We start from the raw sequence: 22992 nt of genomic DNA on the forward strand, positions 1-22992 counted from the left end.
CATGGTATATCAGTGAAGTTGAACAAGACTGAAATACCAAGGCAGGCAGGTCAGAATCAGAACAACTTCTTCCATGTAATGCCAGTAAACGTTTGTGTGCCTCTGCCATATGCATGGAGGTTGCAAGGAAGCACTGTGCTGCATCCAGTTGTCCAGTATTCTTTATGCCCCATGTAACCCATCTCCAGACAGTCTGGTTATCCAGGCTCCCAGGTGAAGTGAACATACAAAAGAAAAAGGGTTCCTGACTTTACCAAGATATAGGAGCGGGACAGGGACTGTATACCAAATAGAAACGCAAATACCCACCTCCTAAAATGGTTCTACGAAAAAGGAATCCCTCCATGTTGCATAATGAGTCAAGCATAACTAAACACCTATAAATAATATTCAAAAACATACAAACAATAAGAAACTTAAATAATTGTATTAGCATATAATTTGCATTGTACTCAGTGGTACCACATAATGAACATTCATTAAATTTTGGGACCTGCAAACTGTCCCCTTCCTAATGAGTGCATCACATTTATAATCTATACATACCCTTTCACACCCACTCATTCAAATAAAATACACCATATAGACTAAAGAACATAGGGCTAAATCACTCCAGTGGTAACCACCCCCAACCCAAACCTCCCCCCCCCCCAAACAAATGTGTGCATTAAATATACATAATGACAACTCAATAGTAGAATATATTTCACAATCTTTTTGTTATGGTCACGCCCAGGTTTTTTGACTGATGCTGCTGTTTTTTGACTCAGAGAGCATTGAGGCCAGCTAATCTCACTGCCAGTGCACTGACCGGTAAGTCCCTAGGATAAGGTACCTTAGTACCCAGGGCCTGTAGAGAGGTACCTCAGGGCTTACAGCACTGGTTGTGCCACCTTGGAGGTCTCCCTAGTCCGCCACTGCAGACTGGTAGAGTAGTCGTGCATTGCTAGCCTGACTATGCCATTTAGAAGCACCAGCAAAGTCACCCCTTCCCCTGCACATCTGTTTAAGTCACTACTCTTGCAGGCCTACTGAGTTCTAAGGCAGGGTGCAACATATGACACAGACAGGACATGTACTTTACATGCAAAACTACAGTTTTTACTGTGGAAAGACTTTGTTGCCCAATTTGTGAATACAGGATTACACTCTAACACTGTCAGCTGTGCTAACTCCTGAACGGTGCCACCAAAGTGGGCACTTCAGGGTATCAAACTACTCCTTACATTAAAATCCTAATTAATGTAATTTGTTGCAGTGTGCAGCTTTAGCCAAGCTGGCACTTTGTTGGCTTTAAAACTCTTGTGCCTTCCCAGGCACACATGGAGCCTGTTCCACACGACAGCTTTCTGCCCTCCTGATGGATATTCTGTGGACTGTCAGGAAGGTGAATAATATGGGATTGCAGGCCAGGGATGTGTTAACTCCCTCCTATAGCAAGCCACCTAGGTGTTAGTCCCAAAAGGCAGGCTTCAATGGAGAATGCACATTTGAAGGGCAAATGTGTCACACTAGGGAGGAGGGCTGCCTTGCCCTTTAGGCAGATAATCCGGCACGGGGAGCAGAGAGACAAGAAACATGGTGCAGAATATCCATTTCTCTACGTCGTTATGCATGGCTGGACAAATCAGACTTATTGCAAGTCGTCCAAATGACCCTTGTGGACCTCCATTTTGATGCTTCCCATCTCTTTCAGGCAAAGCCCAACTCAGCCTGAGAAAGATTAAAAGAAAGTAAAGCCACCACAATGTTCTTAGTCTTCCAAACGTAACAGAGAGCCTACCACCACTTTAGTAAATTTCGAGGATTTTTACAAGGCTTTTTCTTTTGAGGTTGTCAGAAACGAGCCTCACAGCATTAAGCAGACAAACCTGTGTACAAACAGTATTGAGACCGGACAAGGGAAGAGCATGTGCACTACCACTTTCTCACCCCTCCTCTTCCTCCTTGCCACTGCAGGGAAACAGCCCTAGTTCCCGCTCTCTTGTCTGATCACAGGGAACCAGTGGGAGGATGGGTTTACTCATTTTCACTGGCCTGAATGGCCATTACCTTAGGCCTGTGAGTGTTGCAAATTGTGGGCAGAGTGTGCCCTACCCATTCAACAGATTCCTCCAGTCTTTTCTCCCTCCCATCCTTACTTCTACTGTACCACTGTCTTTGACCAGAGGTGGACATATGACTACAGAAAGGTACAATAGAGATAGAGCAAGAACGGGGCCACGGTTGCTACTCCTAGTAATTTATGGTCCCAAAAAAAGAATGGCAGTCCCTATCAGATCCTAGAGCTCGAGATTCTAAACGATTTCCTCAAAAAGAAAAAGTTAAAAATGATGTCCTTAGCTCAGGTTCAGCTTGCAGTGAAAGCAGAAGTCTGGATGGTGTCTGTTGAGCCGCAGGATGCATAATTGCATATTCCAATTCTGTTGTCGCACAGGAAGTATCTTCACCTTATGCAGGGATCCACATAATATCAGTTTGCGGTCCTTGGTTTGGTCTTATTCCGGCACCACAAGTATTCACAAAGGGGATGGCGATGGTAGCAGCCCATCTTTAGAAGATCAGGGATTGCAATATTTCCTTACTTTGATGACTGCCTCAGAAAGGCCAGGTCCCCAGAGTTGCTCTCAAGCCACCTGCAGATGACAGACACATTTTTGTGCATTCTGGGCTTTTCCAACAACAAGCCCAAGTTCCACCTGGTGCCCAGGGTCCTGATCTGGAGGAACAGGAAATTAGCGGCTTCTGGTTATGGGCAATCTGCCAAACTGTCCTCCCATCCCTCTGCAGGCCGTCCTCCCATCCCTTTGCAGCTAGTCTGTGGAAATCTTGACAGAAAATACAACTGCGATGTGGTACATCAACAAGCAGATGGGAGTATGGTCACACTTTCTCTGCTGAAAAGCTCTACGTATCTGGCTGGTAGCCAATCACCTTGGCACTGTTCATTGTGTGAGTGGACAGTGTCAGCAGATACCATCTTGCGAGTACATTTGGCATTTACATCCAGAGGTGGTCCTTCATATATTCAGCCTGTGAGGCACACCCCTGGTGGATCTCTGTGACACTCACAAGAACTCCCACTGCCTGAAATGGAACTTGTCAATTCATTACTAGTTTCTTTCCAAGCCCTTGATTCCTTGTGTCTTGAGGAAGATATGCTTCAACGGGACCCTATACATTCTGATAGCCATGGACTGTTCCTGAAGGGTGTGATATTGAGAAAGGGTGCATCAATTCCTGTGATTCTCGCTGCAGCTCCCTCACAGGTTAGACCTCAATTTGCAATTGAAGGGCAGGTTCTGCACCCTAACCTCTCAAGCCCCCACCTTCTTGCCTAGAGCTTGTGCAGGGTAACCTGAATTCCTTTTCCTTACCTCCTGAAGTGGTGGTTGTCGCTTATATGTACCTCTAGGCACTTCACCAAGACCTCTCATGTTTCGTTCTGTCACTCGCCCAGCAAAGGTGCACAGTGGCCACTGTTAAGTCTTGACCAGCCTGCCTCCCCAGACAAGTTTCTGACCCCCTGGAGGTAAGAGCCTGTGCTCTCAGAGGCCAGGAACAAAGCCTGCTCCAGAGGGAGGTGTTGCCACCTGCTCCATCAGGATGGCTAGCAAATCTGCACACTAAGGCCAGGGACTTCAGAGGCCATACCACTTTTGGTATTCGACCTTGGCTTTTCCAGACCTGGATGTAGCCACCCCCTGCCTAAGGTCCAATTGACACCAGTACAGGCAAGACAATTAGTTAGCAGGCGTGTACCACCTTTGGGCTAGCCACACCCCTATGGTGGGCTACCCTAAGTGGACACTTGAGAAAGGGTTCCCCCATCTTGTTTTGTTGGGACTAGGTCTTCTGGGATAGAGTTATTCCCACTCCCCATAGGAAGTGGTCATAAAGGGTGTGTAGTCACACCAGGGGTGGGCAGCCCATTGGCTAATATGCTTGAATCCCCTAAACAGCCCCTGAATTGAGTATTTAAGGGACCCCTTAACACCAGATTGACAGCTGTGTCCACCTGGAAACAGAAGAAGGACAAAGAAAAGCTGTCACCATGAAAAATTAGGATGTACGCCGAACTTGGCACAAAACCCTGCCTGGCTGCTGGTACCTCAACAGTAGCAAAGAGTCGACTCTTCCAAAAGCTGTGCATCCTTCTCAGCACTGGGAGGACTGTCCAGCACTTAGTCAACCATCTAGCATCTCAATCAGGATTGAGGAGCCATCCTCCTGCGTCTGCAGGCAGCGACTGCACTAGTCTGGCACATCGTTTTGCTTGCCGTCGGGCCCAGAGGGAGCATCATGTCAGGAGGAGGTTTCCGTGGTTCCAAGAGATCAGCCCGTCTCTCCTCAGAGTTGAGACGCTAGATGCTCCAGGAGCCCTTAAACACCAATACCTACAGTACCGGAACACTTGCTGCAACCAAGGCTTGTTAGCATCCAGCCTAGAAACCTGCCCAATGAGGGACTTCAGGACCGACGAGTCTCGCAGCGAGAGTGGCCCTGCTGTTGTGTTTTCCTCCCCTCTACAGGTCAAATTGAGAACCGTGAGAGCCTCTAAGGCCAAACACCTCTGTATCTGAGCCACACAGCCCTGGTTCATGACAACCGACTGTGCCCCCTTGACCTAAACACCATCACAAGCTGAGCCCTTCTTTGGGGAGTGTTGAATCTCCAAGTCCCCTCTAGCAGCCTTTTTTTTTTTTCAGGTGCCCATTGCTTTTTATGGGTAGCACTCGAGGCTACCAACCATCCATCACCTCCGCACCTGGCCGCACCAGGGTAGGTAAACTAAAACTGCAGGTGGATTTTTTTACCTTGGCCCTCTAGCACCTTAAGTTCCAAAGGGCACCATCGAAGTTTGACTACAAGTATCTATTCGCAGTATGTCTTTCTTCCCATAGGATATCGCACCACAAAAACTGTTATCTGTGTTTCCTTACAAAATTCATAACTCCAAAAGTACTTACCTGATTCCGATGATCTTGGTGTGTAAAATAGTATAGAAATCTGTGTTATTTTTCTTTTTATTAATTGGTCTTGGATTTCTTTTTGAGTGTGTGTACCAATTTTTGACTCAGTGTGTGCCACACGTGCTTAACACTCCTCTGTGATGACCCTAAGCTGCTTGACCACAGTACCATGAATAGAGCAGTTGGGATTATTAAAGTAAGCCCTGTAAACCAAATAGGACTCAACTGGACTTTTTGTATGGTATGCCATTACATTGGCCCACTACATAAAAAGCCAGCTTCCTACATACTCCAAACAAACGCTTTCTTTCTGCCGTGACTGCACATGGAAATTCCACATGGAAAGTCCACTATTCTTCAGGTATGTCAGAGCTAAAAAGGGTTGTGCTGTGCAGAAAACGACCATCTCCAGATGGGTCATGCTCTGTATTAAAATCTTCTGCGCATTGACCAAGAAGCAACCCCCTGAGGGCTTGCGTGCTCATTTCACTTGAGCCAAAGCTGCGACCACTGTGTTAGCACGCAGAGTTCCTCTGCTGGATATCTTCCACGCAGCAAGTGGACCAACACCATTTTATATCAAAATACATTGTATTTTTATGTATTTTTATACACCACAACAAAACATATCTCCTGAAGGGTCTAGAGATCTAGCAAGTACGAGGTCAGTAAATATGCAGTTTTTCATGTAACCACAAACAAGCACTGGCAAATTCAACAAACCTTTTTCAAGAAAAGTTTGTGTATCAATGCAGATACTTTGTTACCCTAGGTGACTGACTCCAGCAAGGAGCTAGTCAGAGGGACCAGCAAGGTCCACAGAAAGTTACCTTGGATGAAGAAGCAGTTTTCAATAAATTCTAGGCATGTTTATCCCTTTGTCACGATTTGCCTTTGGCTTACTGTCCAGGCCAGATAGGGATGGCGTGCGGCCTTTGTTCTTGCAAGTCCTGCTTTTGCTGAGGTTGGGGCGACCCCTTCTGGTAGCCACGGTGCTGCTGACAGTAGTACGCCACAGTCTGTGCCCTCCAGAAGGAATACCAGAGGAAAACCCTGTAGGGGAAAAAACCTCCAGACAGGAACTCCCTGGAACAGAAGGAGGACACAAGATCAGAACTTCGATGCCAGGAATATCACAGGAAGAACAGGGGAAAAACAGGAGCAAAAACTGGAATCCAATTGAAGACCAGCCGGAGCGTGACCACCACAGGAGTAGTGTTGCAACGCAAAGAGAAGAAGAATCAATCCCCTTGTATACCCCCTTGACCGGAAGTGACAAACAGGAAGAAGTAAAAAGGCCATCTTGGATTGGGAAAGGGGCTGTAGAACCTGATAGGAAAAGTCACCATTGTAATAAGGTAAACAGATGCATGCAGGGAAAAATAAATTAGAATGGTATGTTGGGAAGGAGAAATCAAGGCTCCTACAGAAAGAAGAAGGAAAAAGAGAAGGCCCTAGAATGGGGCACCAGGTAAGTGGAAGAGCCTAGAGGTGGGTGAGGGGGCACTGGCACCCCACGACAACACCCGCGCCACACGTTGTGTGTGGTGAGGACCGACTGCCACGGTGAGGCCGGGGGCCCAGAATTGGGAAAGAGAACAGATCGCAGCTGGAAAAAATGGCCGGGGGGGTGGCCCGCAACCCAAAAAATGGACCACGGCCTGAGCGGGAGATGCCGCGTAAGCCCGCGGCATGACACCCTTTGTTGTAGGTTCCTATGGAATGATCCTGATGCAAGGGCTACATGATGCTGAATATGCTCAAGGACGCTGTGGACGCAATGCAGTCTGTTTACTTCTACTCTAGGTTCCACAATCTCGGTGAGGTGGTCCTAGCCACAGCGGTCGACGTCCCTCGAAGTCCTCGCCTCCTGATAGAAGTCCTCTCGTCCTGATAGAAGCCCAGTTGCCCAGTATCGCGGTCACAGCGGAACCCTTCCTGGGACGTTAACTCGCCTTCTGGGTGACCAAGCTGCACTCCAGTGACTCTCCTAGGTCCAGCCGACTCTGGTGCAACTTTGAGCATTGGGTTCTGGTCTGTGGTTCCGTATGGCAACGAGGAATCGTGGCTTGAAGATTTCGGCTACCAACTCACCCCAGCAGGCTTCTTCAACTGTGCTGCAGACAGGAGGGCAACCAACTGACCCTTGGAGTCTCTTGCTTCAGCTGGGCTCCAGAGTCGACTTCTCCATGCTCAGGACACAGCAGTCACAGTCCCATCTCCTTTGCTAGCCACCAGGTTTAGCAAGTACAGACCATGCAGGTGCAGTCTGTCTTTGCTGGTTCCTAGTGAAGCAGGGCGTTCCTTCAGTCCTTCTTTCCAGTTCATTGAGATCTGATTTCAGGGTGCCAGGGAACACTTTCTATGTCATCAAGAGTGGGTGCTGACAGTAGCCAGTTGGCTGTTAGGTTGCCTCCTTCCAGATGACCACTTCCTGTGAAGTGTGGCATCTGGCTATCCCAAGATGCACCATTCTGCCCACTTCCAATATGGCAGGTCTTCCTCTCTTGTTGTGAGGACTCCAGCGCCCAATCTAAACGTGTAGCTACCAAGGATACTAGACGCCCCTGAAAAAATGGTTTGACAACTGGTTTCACCTCTCCTTCCTGAGGGCAGCCTAGCTACCTCAACAATAGGGCGGGCTGCCTCCGAAATGTTTCTAATTTGCTCTGCCATAGCAGCATTGCCTTTGAAGCTCGCCTTTTGGGCCAACACCCATGTGGCTTCCTGCGAAGAGAGGTAACACCTCCCTCCCATGCAGAATCCTATTTTTCCTTTCCTAGGAGTCACCAGGAGAGCAGAAAGCTCTCTGTGGGACAGACCCCGTGTACAACTGTAAATGGGCACTGGAAACTTTTGGCAACTAAAGTGGCAACTTCTGTAGTTGCAGTTTGCCCAACAGTGATATTAAATCCAATTTTACTATGCAATCATATTTATTGTACTGAATCTTTTGATACCTTACTGTACCAGCTTTAGTAGTCCTATTGAGAAGATAGCTGGGCTGAAGTGTAGTGTCCATCTGTAACTCTATAGTTGCCAATGGAGATACTAGCCTCTCCCCTGTATAAACGACAATTTATGGATTTTACTGTTGGAACATGTAAACGCGCATGTTACACTTTTTAAAATACAGCACCCTGCATCAAAAGTCATTAGGCCTGTTTCAGGGGTGACTTACAATATGTTAAAAAGGGAGAATTGGGCTTTGTAGTTACTTTGAATGGTAAATTCGACTTACCTGTTTCAAACTGCTCTTCCAGTCTGCAGTTGTAAACTGGGAGCCATGTTTTGCCTTGTCATACTTATAGTGGCACAGTTAGTGCTGCAACCCACAAGAGAGACCTCAACTTACAGGCTCTAGGTACCGCTGATACCATATACTGGGGGCTTACTTGTAAGTTGAGCCATGCTGATTAGGGACAAGTCAATAAGCCATATACCATTTTAAGGGTCAGGGCACATTTAGGGCATTTCAGAGCCGTTACACTGGTACCTGGTAGTCCCACTGTGGGTCAACCTACAAAAAGCCTGTGTCCTTACTCCTAGGGTAAGCAACTTGATCCTTTGAACCAGGCTTTTACTATCCATGTTTATCAGAGGCAATGCCATTTGACATCAAGCGAGAATATAGAGTCTGCATTTTGACCTCTTATTACAACAGTCATGAAAACATCATACAGCTGTGTGGAAGGTTCTGTCCATATTTGAGTTATCCAACTTCTCTAGAGCTATGTAAAAATGCTCATTACACAGACATAGAATTAGAAGTTGTCATGATGCTGTGTTGTACTATTTTAATAGGTCTGACATGCAGTTAGCCAACTTTCCTGGCAGAATTATTAAATTAGCTGTCTTTAAGTGTGTGAAATTCATATCATAATTTGAAAAATGTCTGCAACCCTTGATGAACATGTTTTGAGATTGTTATTAAGGGCAGCCTTGAATTGCTTATAAGTCATAATTTTTCTATGGCAAATCTTTTATTACATTGTGGTGCCTTGTTGGTATGGATATTGCGTCAATTTGAGATTTGTTTATAATATTGTAATGGTTTTAGCAGCCAAACAAAGGTTAATTCATATTCACATTAGCCTTCTTCCAGTTGAGTCATAATTGAAAGGACAGTAAGCTTTGCTTGTTCTTGTACTGGCTCGTAGATGGATTAGTTTTCTCTCAGTTTGTTTCCTATTGGAAAAGTTGTTCCTCAAAGATTCTCACTCTTTCTCTTTTATGTTACTTGCTAAGCTGTTGCTAAGATTATGAATATTATGAATATCCTGTTCTATTCTGTAGCAGGGAAAATGACTTGCCCCTAGCCCTGGCTATCCAGCATTAGCTCTTTCATAAATGTATGTGCTTTAATCATTCACCATCATCAGGCTGAGAATATACAATACTTTCAAAATAGCAGTAAAAAGTGTTTAAAATGTCCATATGCCCAACACCAGTGTATAAGTTGCACATCCACCGGAGTTGAAAAAAACAAAAAACTTCAGAAAATGAGGTGGACTTGCTGTTCTGTTCTGACTCCCATGTGGCCACCATGACTCAGATTTCTACCTCCTGTTGTATGTGAGCACCTCCATGGAAAGAGCTCCGTTTGGCTTTCTAGCTTATGATCCCGACCCCCATATGACAGCTAGGGGACATTTTATTCCACAGAATTTATTGAGTAATAGTCAACTGGAATGCCACCCAAGTGTTTGCCAATAGATGAGATTTTTCTTTTTATATACAAGAATTCCATCCATCACCTTTGTGTGTTTTTGTAAGTGCAATGTGTACGACCTGACTTGGGTTTGGTGTTGACTGAGCATTAGGACTCAAGCTGTACTTCACTGACAAGGCCTAAGTAGGTCTGGAGTTGTGTTTCAGAGGGGACCTGCTGTTGCATATCTGACTGGACTGCTTCCTTTAGTGTGAGGCTAAGGCTGATTTTCATATTGATGGTCAGTCTGGAGTGGTAAATTAGGTAAAAAACAATGAAATGTAATGTGGCCCAAATGATTGCCAGTGGCTGAGACTTTTTGAAATTATTATACCCATTACATTTGTTTGTGTAAAAATATATCTAGATCAGAGCACTATTGTTACAGGGTAAGTAATATTTTATTTTTTTCAGGGCATTTGTACATAGAATGCATCAAGAGTAAGTTATAAAAATAAAAAAAAATTGTGCAATCTGATGTGATTATACTAGTAGGTTAAGAACTAGAAGAAATTGGAGTATTAATTGGATTTTAAACTCTACAGTACATTTTTACTGACTCATGTTTTTATTTTGGTGCATGAATTGATGCTAGCCACAGTAGTGTAAACTGTTAACTCAAAGGCCTATTGGCAGACTGAAATGTGTAGTACATATAGTACGAATACTAAATGTACTACAAATTTGTATTAACATACCTACAAGTATACATCTCCACCTCTTATCTTTTCTATGGGGAGATCCTCACACATGTAAGTGTACTACATGAAAGTTTACTACTTAGTAAATGTGTGAGGGACCTGAGGGGAGTGGCTTGGTAAAGAAATATATTTACTAATAAATGGGAGGGTTTAAGGGAGAAGCAAGGAAGAGTTTAGAGAAGACTATGGAGTGGTTTAGGGAGGGACATCCACCTTGAAAAGAGTAAGCCCTTTGCTATTCACATGCACTTCTAAAGTTACTACAACTAAAAAGTACCCAAAACAGTAGTAAATTATTCCAGCTCATAGCTGGAGTCTGCCAAGCACCATATGTCTAACCACTTGTACTGCACCACTCACCCATATAAAATAATGGTGGTAGACACTTAAAATAGAAAATAACCCATAAGAAATAATGTTAAATTTTAATTATTTGAAGTAGTTAACAATATAAAAAAATATATTATAACAGTAAAAACATGTAAAAATAAAACATTTGTTATTTAATTATTAAATATTTAACAACCTTTTTTATACATCTATGTAACATACATTTTTATTGAAATATAACTAAACTACTTTCAATATACATCACTTTTAATATTAATGTGTCATAAAATTACTTTGGGCAGGAATTTATATATATATACATTTTTTTTTTTTAACACTATTATTATTTAACAAAAATATTTTTCATAGTTTACTGATTGTTGCATAAACTTACAGAATGTTGGCCTCTCATATGATTGCAAACACTGCTTCAGGATAGTGTTGGTCACTGTGTGGTATTTTAATGTTGTAAGAACATTTGTGTAGAGAAATCTACTTCAAGCTGATAAGCCTCTTGGCATACTTTATTTAGTTGGCTTCACATTTCTTTTCATTGGTCTCTGGTAAATAATGTGGGGTTGTTCTAATAGTTTGTGCTTTCTTAGGTGTTCCTCTGGTCGGAAACTTGAGGACAAGGCTTCTATCACTTCACGTCTTGGAAGCTGTGTTGCCTGCTTTTGAAACCAGTGTTGAGGATGACCAAATGGCACAGGTTCGTTTTCAAGCTAATTTTAAAAGATGTAATACTAACTTTTCTATCTGATAGAGACATCTAGCCGCAGATTCCTTAATGTAGAATCTTCCTCAGGCGCCAGCCTGAATCTGGAAACTTTTTCCCCCAGTACATCAGGGCATTGACAGAGGGTGTCACGTAACTCCCTCACCGATGCGCTGATGTCCATTCCTTCTTTTCCACACTTGCAGCTCGGATCTGGAGATGGTTGTTCTGGCTGTTTTTTCCGGCCTCCTTCGACGTTTTTGTCGTATTCGTAAAAGTGTGCTTCTTATTACTTTGGGATTTAAACCCTGTGGGTCCTGCGGATGGCAGATGTTAGCTACGGATCCCCATTCGATGTGTATGTGGTGTCTGGGTGAGTACCATGACGCCGAGCGACTTCAGCCAAAGGCTCTTTGTGAACGTAGGATGAAGCTTGTAGTGGCGTGGGTGGCGGAGTCTTGGTTTTCCAATCACAAGAAGTCTCCTTCTCGGTCTGATGTCCGTTCGCGGAGCCGCTCATGGAGTCACTCTTGTGGATGGCGCTCTCTGTCGACATCCAAAAATAAGTCGCATAGATGGTTGAGGCTTCGGTGTTTCCCAACCTCACTGCATTCGACCTCCGTCATTCCTTGGCCAAGGAGATGAGGTCAAGGTCTGCCCCATGCCTTCCTCCCTTTCCAGAGGATGGGGCGACTCTTGACCAGATTTGTGCACATTATTCTTCCCTGCACGCCATCTTTGGTCAGCCACCTTCCTGAGGAGCATCTGTTGTTCCCAGGGAGGTGCGCAGTGCCTAGACTGTGTCTACGCCGACCAGTTTGCCCTCAGCTTCAGCTAGGCCTTCAGCATTCTTTGACGCGACTCCTGTGACACCAGTGCACAGCCCTTCAGGGTGCCCTCCTTCTGCACCGATATCTGATCAGCCTACTCCGGCAACTTCACTGAAGGCACCAATCGAAGTCAACTCCCCCTCTCTTTCTGACGTCAGTGTCGGCATCGGGCCATCACCTTCTAGATGCCAGTTGACATCGGGAAAGGCGCCAGATCCTCCACAAGGCTCCATTCCTGTTGTTCCTTCTGCAGGAGGTGGTGGAGAGGCTGTACTGCAGTCGGGGCCTCTTGGAGAGGACAGCTAGTTGTCTGATCTGGCTACTGCTATTTGGATCGTTCTCCGGCCTTAAACCTCTTCTCCCCTCCTGGACTTGCTACGAAAGTGAGTTTCTCCTTTCGGACATGCTAAAGAGGATTGCAGAGTTGTTAGATCTAAACCCTCCCTTAACGGAGTTGACTTCAGACCCCTTAATTGATATGCTCTATCAAAGCCAGACACGGGTTGAGCTTGTGCTTCCTTATAGCGAGGTACTACAAGATGTCTTTTTGGGTGTTTGGGCTAAGCCTGCTTCAGGAGGGGCCCCTGTTGACCCCTGTCCCTCAAGATAGAGTCCAGGGCTCTAGATGTCTGTGGCAAACATATTTTTCCTCCACAAGTTCTGCTCTGCATTCTATGAACCTGTTTTGTGTTCTTGGCCATTTCTCTCATTCATTATAGGACTCTTTAGCAAACAGTTTACCAACGCTTCCAAATGAAGTCAGGATTGCTCTTACTCCACATAATTCAGGCTGGGCGGAATGCAGCTAAATTGATCATTCGCTGCAGCATGGGTTCCACTGAATCTGTGGCTGGAGCTATGGCATCCTCAGTTGCACTCCGTTCCTGTGCCTGGTTGCGTACCTCAGGGTTCTGTGTGGCCCTCCAAACTACATTACTGGACATGCCATTTGATGGCGCCCATTTGTTTGGTGCACAAGCTGACTCGTCCTTGAGAGGTTTTGAAACAGTAGGGGTGGAGCACCGAGTTAACTTTGTTTCTCTCTTTCTATTCTTTGGCTCTTCATCTCTGCTTTGATGTTACTTATTCTTCAGTGTTCCTCACATTAGTCTGGCTACTGCAGAGCCGTGAGGCTTTCAGTTATCCCATTAGGCTTCATTGATGGTGTTCCTTCTTGCAAGGTACTGAGTTTCCCTGGCTTTTCATTGCCATAATGTGGTGTTCTCACACCCGGTAGACTTTTTGTCTTTTGTCATGTCTGATTGTAGGAAAGTACCCTCTTTCTTGGCATGGTTGTTACCTCCATTTTCTGCCTGTTGTCGGTGTGTTTGACTCTGTTTACTGGGATCCTGCTAACCAGGGCCCCAGTGATCATGCTCTCTCCCTTCAAACTTGGTTACTTGAACCACTTACACCCCACATTTAGTGTATTGGTACCCCCTAGTATATGGTACCCAGGGCATTTGGGTACCAGGGGATCCCCATGGGCTGCAGCATGTACTGTGCCACCCATGGTGAGCCTATGCAAAGTGTATCTGCAGGTCTGCCATTGCAGCCTGCGTGAAAGGGTGCATGCTCACTTTTCGCTACATGTTACTGCACCAGGTCACTGTAAGTCACCCTGTGGTAGGCCCTCCTAGTCCAGAGGGTAGGGTGCAAGTACCTGTGTGTGAGGGAACCCCTGCACTAGCAGAGGTGCCCTCACAAACTCAAGTTCATTTTCCTCGACTTCATGAGTGCGGGTGATGCCATTTCTTTCATGTACTGGACATAGGTCACTACCTATGTCCAGCTACATAATGGTAACTCTGAACCTAGGCATGTTTGGTATCAAACATGTTGGATTCATACCCCAATACTGTGGCAAGTATTGGAAGTATGATTACATGCACTCTGGGGGCTCCTTAGAGGCCCCCAGCATTGCTCCTGCCAGCCTTATGGGGTTTTCCGGGCAGCACAAGCTTCTGCCACCCCTCAGACAGGTTTTTGCCCTTCTGCTGCTTGAACAGCTCAAGCCCAGGGAGGCAGCAAAAAAGGATTTCCTTCGGGAGAGGGGGGGGGGGTAACACCCTCTCTCTTTTGAAATAGGTGTTACTTGGCTGGGGATGGGTAGCCTTCCCAAGCCACTTGTATGCTTTGAAGGGCACATTTGGTGCTCTCCATTCATAAACCAGTCTACACCGGTTCTGGGACCCCCAGTCCCTGTGCTCTGGTGCGAAACTGGACAATGGAAAGGTGAATGACCACTCCCCTGTCCATCACCACCACAAGAATGATGCCCAGAGCTCCTCCAGAGGGTCCATGGTTCTGCCATCTTGAATCCAAGGTGGGGAGGGACCTCTGGGAGCATCTGAGTGCCCAGGTAAGGCAGGTGACGTCAGAACCCCCTCCTGGCAAGGTGACCTAGCCTAGCAAGGTAGCCTCTTTCATGCCTATTTAGGTCCTATCTCTTGGGGGGGGGTCCTCAGATTCGGCTTGCAAGATTCCAGCAGGACTCCTATGCAACCTCTACTTAGACTTATAGCCTCTGGAACCGCTACAGTACCCTCCAGGAGCCAACAATCTGCATCCACAAAGAAGTCTCTGCTTGCAACATTGTATCCTCAGCTCCTTCCAGCTTCTGCAACATTTCCCCAGCTGTGCATCTTCTGACGGCGGCAAGTCTTAAGTCTGCACGAGAAGGAAGAAGGAATCTCCCTTGGAGTGAAGGAGTCACTCCCCTGTATCCACAGGCACCAACTGCAACGACGACCGGCTGCGTGGATCTCCTCTCATCATGAGCTGTGTGGATCCTGCATCACAGGTGGTGGTCCGGAGTAGTCCTCTTGGTCCTCTCTGTCAGCTTTCCAACTTTAGTGGAGGTAAGCCGTTTCCTTACCACACAGGGCAGTACCCCTGTGCACCCAGTCTCTTGCAGCTACCAAGGCTTGTTTGCATATCCTCCAATGGATCTTTAGGCTCCGTGTAGCCTCAGCCCCCAGCACTCCTTCCTGAGACGCACAGCCCTTGGCGTGCTTCTCCAGCGGCATGGGACACTTCTCCAGTTGTGTTGCGTGGGCTCCTCTGTGACTCCTGGTTCCTCTTCCAGTGGGTCTCCTGTGGGGGATGCCTTTTCTTCTGTGGACTTTCTACGTTGCTGTGGGTTCCCCCAGGACTCCCTCCGTGGGCTGGGTCCTTCTGGAACTTGCTAGTCCCCCTGTAGCTCCACTTTTGCTTCACCGTGACCTCTGCCTCTGCCAAGGCTTGTTTGTGGCTTTTCCATACCACTGAATCATCCATCCGGTGTGGGATGTCGACTGCATACTCCAGCAACTCTTCACGTGCCCCAGGGCTGCATTCCTGACCATCTTTGTCCTACCTCCGACCAACTCCTGCAACCACAGTTGGGTGGGTAGTGGCTCCTGCCCCCACTGGACTCTTCTGTGACTTCTGAACTTGGTCCCCTTCTTTCACAGGTCTTTCTCTTCAGGAATCCACCGCTGGTTTCTTGCTATCTTCTCTGGGTGTTGTATTTTCTTCTTTTTCCTCCTTTTAGGTGGTTTGGGGGAAACTCCAATAACTTGCTCCTTTCTTCCTGGTCGCTGGGGAGCACTGTGGTACTTAGCTTTGTGGTTCCCTAGTTTCCCCAGCTCCCCTCTACACACTCCACTTACCTAGGTGGGGGTCCTGCATTCGCATTCTATTTTTTTAAATATATGTTTTGGCCTCCCTCTAGGGTCACTATTGTCTATTGCTATTTGCACTGTTTTCTATTGCTTTTTACACATTTTTCTGATTACTAGTGTACATATCTAGTGTTACTTAACTCCTTTTGGAGGGTTGCCTCTCTAGTACTTTTTCGTAATTGTGTCACTAAAATAAAGTACCTTTATTTTTTTTAACACTGAGTGTTTTCTTTCATGCATGTAAGTACTGTGTGACTACAGTGGCATTACATGAGCTTTACACGTCTCCAAGATAAGCCTTGGCTGCTCATCTACAGCCACATGAGAGAGCCTGGTTTCTAGACACTGCCTACACTATACTAATAGGGGATACCTGGTATAAGGTGTAAGCACCTTAGGTACCCACCACACACCAAGCCAGCTTCCTACACTGATGTTTAAGGCTTATTTCTTTCTCCTCATTGCTTGATGTAAAGGGATGATTTCTGCTTCCGTTGAACTTTTTCATTTATTGCACATTTGATGTAAGGTGAGATCGTTTGCTTCACTTTGGAGACAAGCTTATGATTAAGAGTTGTTACCTGTCTGGTATATATCATACTCTGCGTGAAGTATTTACATCATCTGCTAGTTTGCTACAACGCATTTGTACCTGGTTTTACCTTTCATGGTTGGCGGAAGGGGATTGGGGTGGGGGATTCCCCATGTCTCCCATGCAGACACTTATTTTTAAATTGTGCATTCCTACATTTTTCTAGTATCCCTTATAGGGAGCTGGGGATATTACCAGCTCTTTGGGTTTTCTGTACAATTGATACAAGTTAAATCCCTTTCAGTGGTGCACATATACACAGCTATGGGTGTTATAGCTATGTCTATGTATGTGTGCTTATATTTACACCTATGCGTATGTGCTTGGTGTAGGACAGTGCCCCTTTTGGCATGGTTAAACCCCCCCCCCCCACCACCACCACCATCCCATTGTGCGCACACGCACTTTTTTGCCTTATATCTGATGCTAACTTAACTGTGTGTGCTGGGATCCTGCTAACCAGACCCCAGACGCTGTGTGCTTTCCCTAAACTGTAGTATTGCTTCCACAATTGGCACACGGCTAAGTCCCTTATAAAAGGCACCATTGATACCAAGGGCCCTGTGACCAAGGATGGTCTCTAAGGACTGCAGCATGTATTATGCCATCCCAAGGGACCCCTCACCAAACACATACAGACTGCCATTGCAGATTGTGTGTGTTGGTGGGGAGGAAAAGGTAAAGTCGATATGGCATACCTCTTTGGATGCCTTGGCTGCAAACCACTGCCTGTGGCATAGGTAAGTCACCCTTCTAGCTGGTCTTACAGCCCTAGGGCAGGGTGCACTATACCACAGGTGGGGGCATAGCTGCGTGAGCAATATTCTTAGACATTGGAAGTGCAGTGTGGCCACATTGAGTACATGGGCTCGGAGTTTAACATTATGAACTCCACAGCTCCGCAATGGCTTCACCGAAGGCTGGGAATTTTGGTGTCAAACTTCTCAGCTCAGTAAACTCACACTGATGCCTGTGTTGGACGTATTGAAAAAATGCACACAGAGGGCGTCTTAGAGCTGCACCCTGTAATACAGCCAATCCTGTAGTGTGAGGCTCACCAGTCTGTGCCAGCCTGTCACTAACAGTCGAGTTTCTGACCCCTTGGGTGAGAGCCTTTGTGCTCCTTGGGATCAGGGACAAAGCCTGCTCTGGATGAGATGCTTCACACCTCCCCCCTGCAGGAACTGAAATACTTGGCGGTGAGCCTCAAAGGCTCCTGCCTTGGGTTACACTGCCCCAGGGCACTCCAGCTAGTGGAAGATGCCCGTCTCCTGGACGAAGCCCCACTTTTGGTGGCAGGTCCAGCAGGAAAATTAGTAAACACCAGGAGGTGTACGCACCCCAGCTGGGACCACCCCTAAGGTGCCCAGAGCCAATGGGGTTAGGAATGTGCCCCGCTCCACAAAGGGTTATCACCCTCAGGGACAATCTCCATTGGTTTCTGCCCTCTGACCCCTGTAACTTGTCTAAATCTAGTATTTAGGGGCACCCCTGATTTCACCCCCCCCCCCAACCGTGACGAGGTCTGGTGAAGATTTCTGTAAAGGTACCCCTGCACCCGCATCCCCTGGCCTTGGGGAACTCAACCGACAGTCCAGCAACGTTCAGTGGGCTCTCTATTTTCCTGTCCAGCCGTTGGTTTTCTTCAACCGACTCCCTGGACCAAGCCTGCAGCATCTTTGTGACCCCCGGGGTTCACTCATTGAAAAGCATTGGGCGTACTATGCTGTGTTTGCACCCTGCACCTGGCCGCCCATGTTCCACTGAGGATGTGTGTTTGGTGCTGACCTGTGCCCCCCTGGTGCTGCTCTAAACCCCCCCATGTCTGTGCCCTGAAATTGCGTGTACTTACCTGCCAGCTGTTTCTTTCTAAGTGCCCCCAGTCTCCGTAGTATTCCATTGGGTGCCCGACACCAACTTTGACCTCTGCACCCGGCTGGCCCCATGTTGCTGGTGGGTGCAATTTTGGTATCTTCCTGAACTTTGCCCTGTGGACACCTTAACCCCCTCAGACTGGGATAGTGAGTCGAGTACTTTTGTGTTGCTACTTTTCCTCCCCTAGAACTGCATTGCTTTCTATGGGAAATTGCACTACTTTTGAAATTGAAAAGTATTACTTACCTGTAAACTGTTTTACCTGTGAATTATAAACAAAGTGCATTTTATTTTTGAAAGTGATACATACTTGAAGCTGTTCTTACCTGCAACAAGCTTTCTTTTGGTTCTGGAAATAAAGTAACAAAGTGTATTTTTTGATACATAAAACATTGGCCTGGCATTAGTCGTTGAGTGTGTGCCTCATTTCTTGACTGTGTGGCATATACTTTTCCATGGTGAGAGGTTCTGCTCCATGGCCAGTTGTGCTGCTCTATGTTCTAACAGCGTGGAAAATGCAACTACGGTATACATTTAGTAATGGATCATGTAATCACGGGTCTTTCTTATCCACATTTTCTTGTTTTGATGCTCATAATGCTGTGGTCATTTCCACAGTTTTGCTGAACTGTTCGTACATGGGTCTTCACTCCTTTAAAGCAGCGAGTAGCTTTATCTTAAGTATCGCTATTCGCCTTTTACACTGATTGCTCATGTTCACATATCTTTCTTCATTCCATGTTTTTTATGGTTCCTGACTCCTACTCAGTGGTTCCTCTGTGGAGTCCTCAGTAGTGCAATCTGTTAGGACTCACATACCTTCTTCTGTATGTTTGTCTTTCCACTTTTTTCTAGCCCGCTTCTGTTCTCAGAACTCCTTTTCTGACAGTTGTCTTTTCACCAATTCTTTTTCCTAATGAGGATGTTTTTCCACCTAGGTGTTTTTTTCAACACTTAGGCTTTTTCTCCAGTACTAAATCAGCTTTCCTTCTGGATAAAAGGCTTTCACTGTGGTTAATTCGCTTAAGACACATGATGGCCATGCTAATGTGGTTGAATTAATTCTGTGTTCTAAACATGGATGAGCTTCTTTCTATGCTCTTCTCTTTTATGGTGTTATTCACCTATGCTTACTTCCACAGTAGGAGATGGTGTAGAATATGGTATTCGTCTCACTCATTTTACTTCTTCTCCGGTATTTTACCCTTGTTCTCGACCGGTTTCATAACACTTTCAAGGGTCTCAGTTCGCAGCCCCTCCTCCGGGGTTTTATGCTTTGGTATCTGATTCTAAGTAAAGGATTCTGCGGCTAGAAGCCTCTATCAGATGAACTAGTTAAAAACCTATGTATCTGGTAGAGACAAGATCTAGCTGCAGATTTCTTAACGAGACTCCCGCTCTGTGAACTGAGTTCCTCTGTGTTCTCCATAGATTTCATATTGGAAATATACTCCTAGCTTTAGACTCAGATGACAATTGACATAAGGGTGTCTTTTAATTGAACCACACTGTTTCCATTACCTGTTTATATTGTGACTCCTCGTTTTGAGTGCTGAAAACAGTCACAGAAGAAACTGACGTCAGCCCATAGGTAGGGAGTTATATGACTCTTGACGTTGCATCTGGCCGACTGCGTCATTGCAGAGTCTATAATGCCCTCTGCTGATGCCCAGATGTACTGGGGGAAATAAGTTTCCGGATCCAGGCTGGGGCCTTGGGAAGATTCTAAGTTAAGGAATCTGCAGCTAGATGGTGTCTCTACCAGAAACATTGTTACTGAAGGTAAGTGACTTGTACTTTAGACCACTCATCAGAAATCATATACATCAAATTGTAATACTTTGTTTCTTGTTTATAATGTTGTAGGTAGTTGAAAGATTGTTGTCATTACTCTCTGACAGCATGTGGGAGACTCCTATAGCTCAGGCTAAGCGCACAATCCAAATAAGAGAAAAGGAACAGGAAATGAAGCTTCAGGTAAAGGAACTGGTTATTTCTTTTTTGATAGAAAAGAAAAAAAAACAGTCTCAATGTTCAGTATTAGCACAGATTGCTTCCTCGGAAAACAGCTGATGTTGATTCATTTTTGACAGAAGCAGGCAGAAGTTGAGGAGGAGGAGGAAAATCTGCCTATACAAGAAGTGTCTTTTGACCCTGAGAAAGCCCAATGTTGTCTGGTTGAAAATGGACAGATTTTAACTCATGGAAGCGGAGGGAAGGGCTATGGGTTAGCCTCGACTGCAGTTACATCTGGATGCTACCAGTGGAAGGTATATAATTTCTAAGTGTGCTTCTTTGATCTGAAAGATTTGTAATGGGGTGCATAAAAATCCTTTGCACCTAGAACTAGTCAAATATAGCAGGATGTGGTTTCATTGACCCCATGAAGATATAAAAATTACTAATACTTTGACATAACCTTGGTTTTCAACCTCTTGTTGTTTATCATGTTTAATAGCCAAAGAATTCCCTCCTGGATCAATGAACATCCACATTTTCGCGCGCACCAATGAACCAACCTTTGCTTTACTAGTGTTGAATTATGTGAGAAGTGTTTTCTTCAGCCCTTTTCGTAGAACTGCTTCCTCACTTGCTATACAATCTAAGTTCATATTTGATGCTCATTAGGTTTCAGGCTGATGGCATTTTTAATTGATACGTCTTCACTCTAATTTATCATTTATATAACTATCGTGGAGTGCAGACTGGACTCTGATGCTTTAACTCAGAGCATGGCATGTGAGAGTATCACAGTGACTCATCAGCGTGAAGATAATCCTTGGGCTCCAAGAATAAAAGACGCTGACACCCTAGTGTTGTTAGTAACACAGATCCTCCGAATCCACAACTCAATTGATTTCTCACATTTACATCATAATTTAATTTTGGAGACCACGTAAATGTTAGCTGTCAGTTTCCAGCTCCCAGAGACAAGGTATGTGGCGCTGGGTCTGGGCAGAAGTCTGATAACGTGCAAATCTTGCCACCAGATGCACCTGAAATACATCCAAGATGAAAATTTTCAAAGTGGGAAAGCTTTATAGAAAATGAAATATTAGACTGTTTCCTCGCAGTAAAAACAAGTGAAAATGACTGTGGAGTTAGAAAATTTGGTTTGAATAAAAACACACTTTGCTTTTTTAAGAACACATGCTTGCTCTATCTCTGTCAGTGGATCTGAGACTTTGGAATGTGGTGCCTGCAACGTTCAGCTACCCATGGCCCTTATTTTAAATATATTGTTTTGGTTTTGTTTACCTTCCAGAAAGGGATGTTAAATAACAAAAGACAACAGTAATGCTTAGCAAAGTTGGTTGAGGCTGTCAATAGGTAGAAAGAAGCAATTCATGCTCAGACTAGTCCCCTTATTGGGTAAAACCTGTATGTCAATGAAGTAATCACTCAAAATCAGGTAAAGAAGAACTTCATTGACATCAACTCACGACTCCTCAACCTACCTCTCAACTCCCTAGTTGCCTTACTGCCAACTTTCTATCTCAAGCTTCAGAACATTCCAATGTCAAAAGGGGGCAGAGGGGTGAAGAAAAGGAAGAAATAGACCAATTTCAAAAGCTAATAGGGTAAACCTATATTGACATGGAATTTAGACTAGTCTATATATATTTCACAATTACAACAGTTTTTATTATAGATAAGGATCATATATGGAGGATTGTAATATAAATAAATAATTACAACAGTCTTATACAGGGGTCCAAGGGGCTACTGGGCCACAGGTGGAACTGGGGCTTGGAATAAGCTTGTTTGCCTCTGATGTCTGGGGATCTGTCCCACTCTGGCGCTGCAAAATAAGCCAATTACAACCCCCTCAGCGCTTGGCTCTTAATGGTTATAACAGTGAGCAGTCGCAGACTTCTGTTAGAGATTAGTGTGAATCTTATGCTTGCACTCGAAAGATACCGTTTAATAACTTGATTGTCCAAACCAGTGCTCATTTTTATAAAAGAGAATTACTTTCATATGATATAAAACCTGGTACATCAGAGTCTCTTGTGCAGGGACACCGTTCTTTCATGAGAATGTTGCCTGTGCTCCCTACATCCCTTAGTGTTAGTGTACCCTGGTTTGGGTTTCAAGCACAGGTACAGCTTGCTCGCTTCTGTTTAGGCAGTACCATTCTCTCAGCCTTCACAGGTCACCAACTAAGTCTGCAGTCCTGGCCCTCCCTTCTGATGTGAATATGCACCAGCTGGAGGTATGTTAGCTTGTTGCTTCAGACCTGGGAGCAGATGTGTGACTACACAGCAGAGTCTAAAGAGTGCATTAGGAGTGCAGCTGTCTCCATTCAGCAGCCATCTTCTGGGCACAAGGCATTGGCTGCAGGCTGAGTCCTGCTAGTCATGACAGGGCCTCTTTCAGATGGACAACTTGGTGAGTTAAAAGTTCAGCTTGTCTGGCCCTATTGGGGTCAAGTCCGATTTTGGGCTTAAGTCAGCTAGTGACAGGTCTGCTGCTTCAAAGCACAATAGCGACAGTCCAGAGACTTAGTACAGCCAGGCAAGAACTACATGGCTAGCCTCTGTTAAGTGAATTCGAGCATACTTGGGCAGTGCCACAAGCTTGATGTTAGTCTCTT

General features: G+C 45.4%; 1 protein-coding gene across 12 annotated transcripts in view; it reads left to right on the forward strand.

Moving 5' to 3' along the window:
• Positions 1-22992, forward strand: part of HERC1 (HECT and RLD domain containing E3 ubiquitin protein ligase family member 1) — a 1155039-nt gene that overhangs the window by 490003 nt on the left and 642044 nt on the right. For 11 of the 12 annotated variants that reach the window (XM_069222059.1, XM_069222062.1, XM_069222061.1 and 8 more), the window contains exons 32-34: positions 11321-11427; positions 20262-20372; positions 20489-20665. In XM_069222059.1, coding sequence (XP_069078160.1) covers positions 11321-11427; positions 20262-20372; positions 20489-20665 — 395 coding nt within the window. The remainder of the gene's footprint in view (positions 1-11320; positions 11428-20261; positions 20373-20488; positions 20666-22992) is intronic. The other variant, XM_069222060.1, reaches the window with a different exon arrangement.

Source organism: Pleurodeles waltl, chromosome 3_1, assembly GCF_031143425.1.
Source record: "Pleurodeles waltl isolate 20211129_DDA chromosome 3_1, aPleWal1.hap1.20221129, whole genome shotgun sequence".
Classification (NCBI taxonomy): Eukaryota; Metazoa; Chordata; class Amphibia; order Caudata; family Salamandridae; genus Pleurodeles; species Pleurodeles waltl.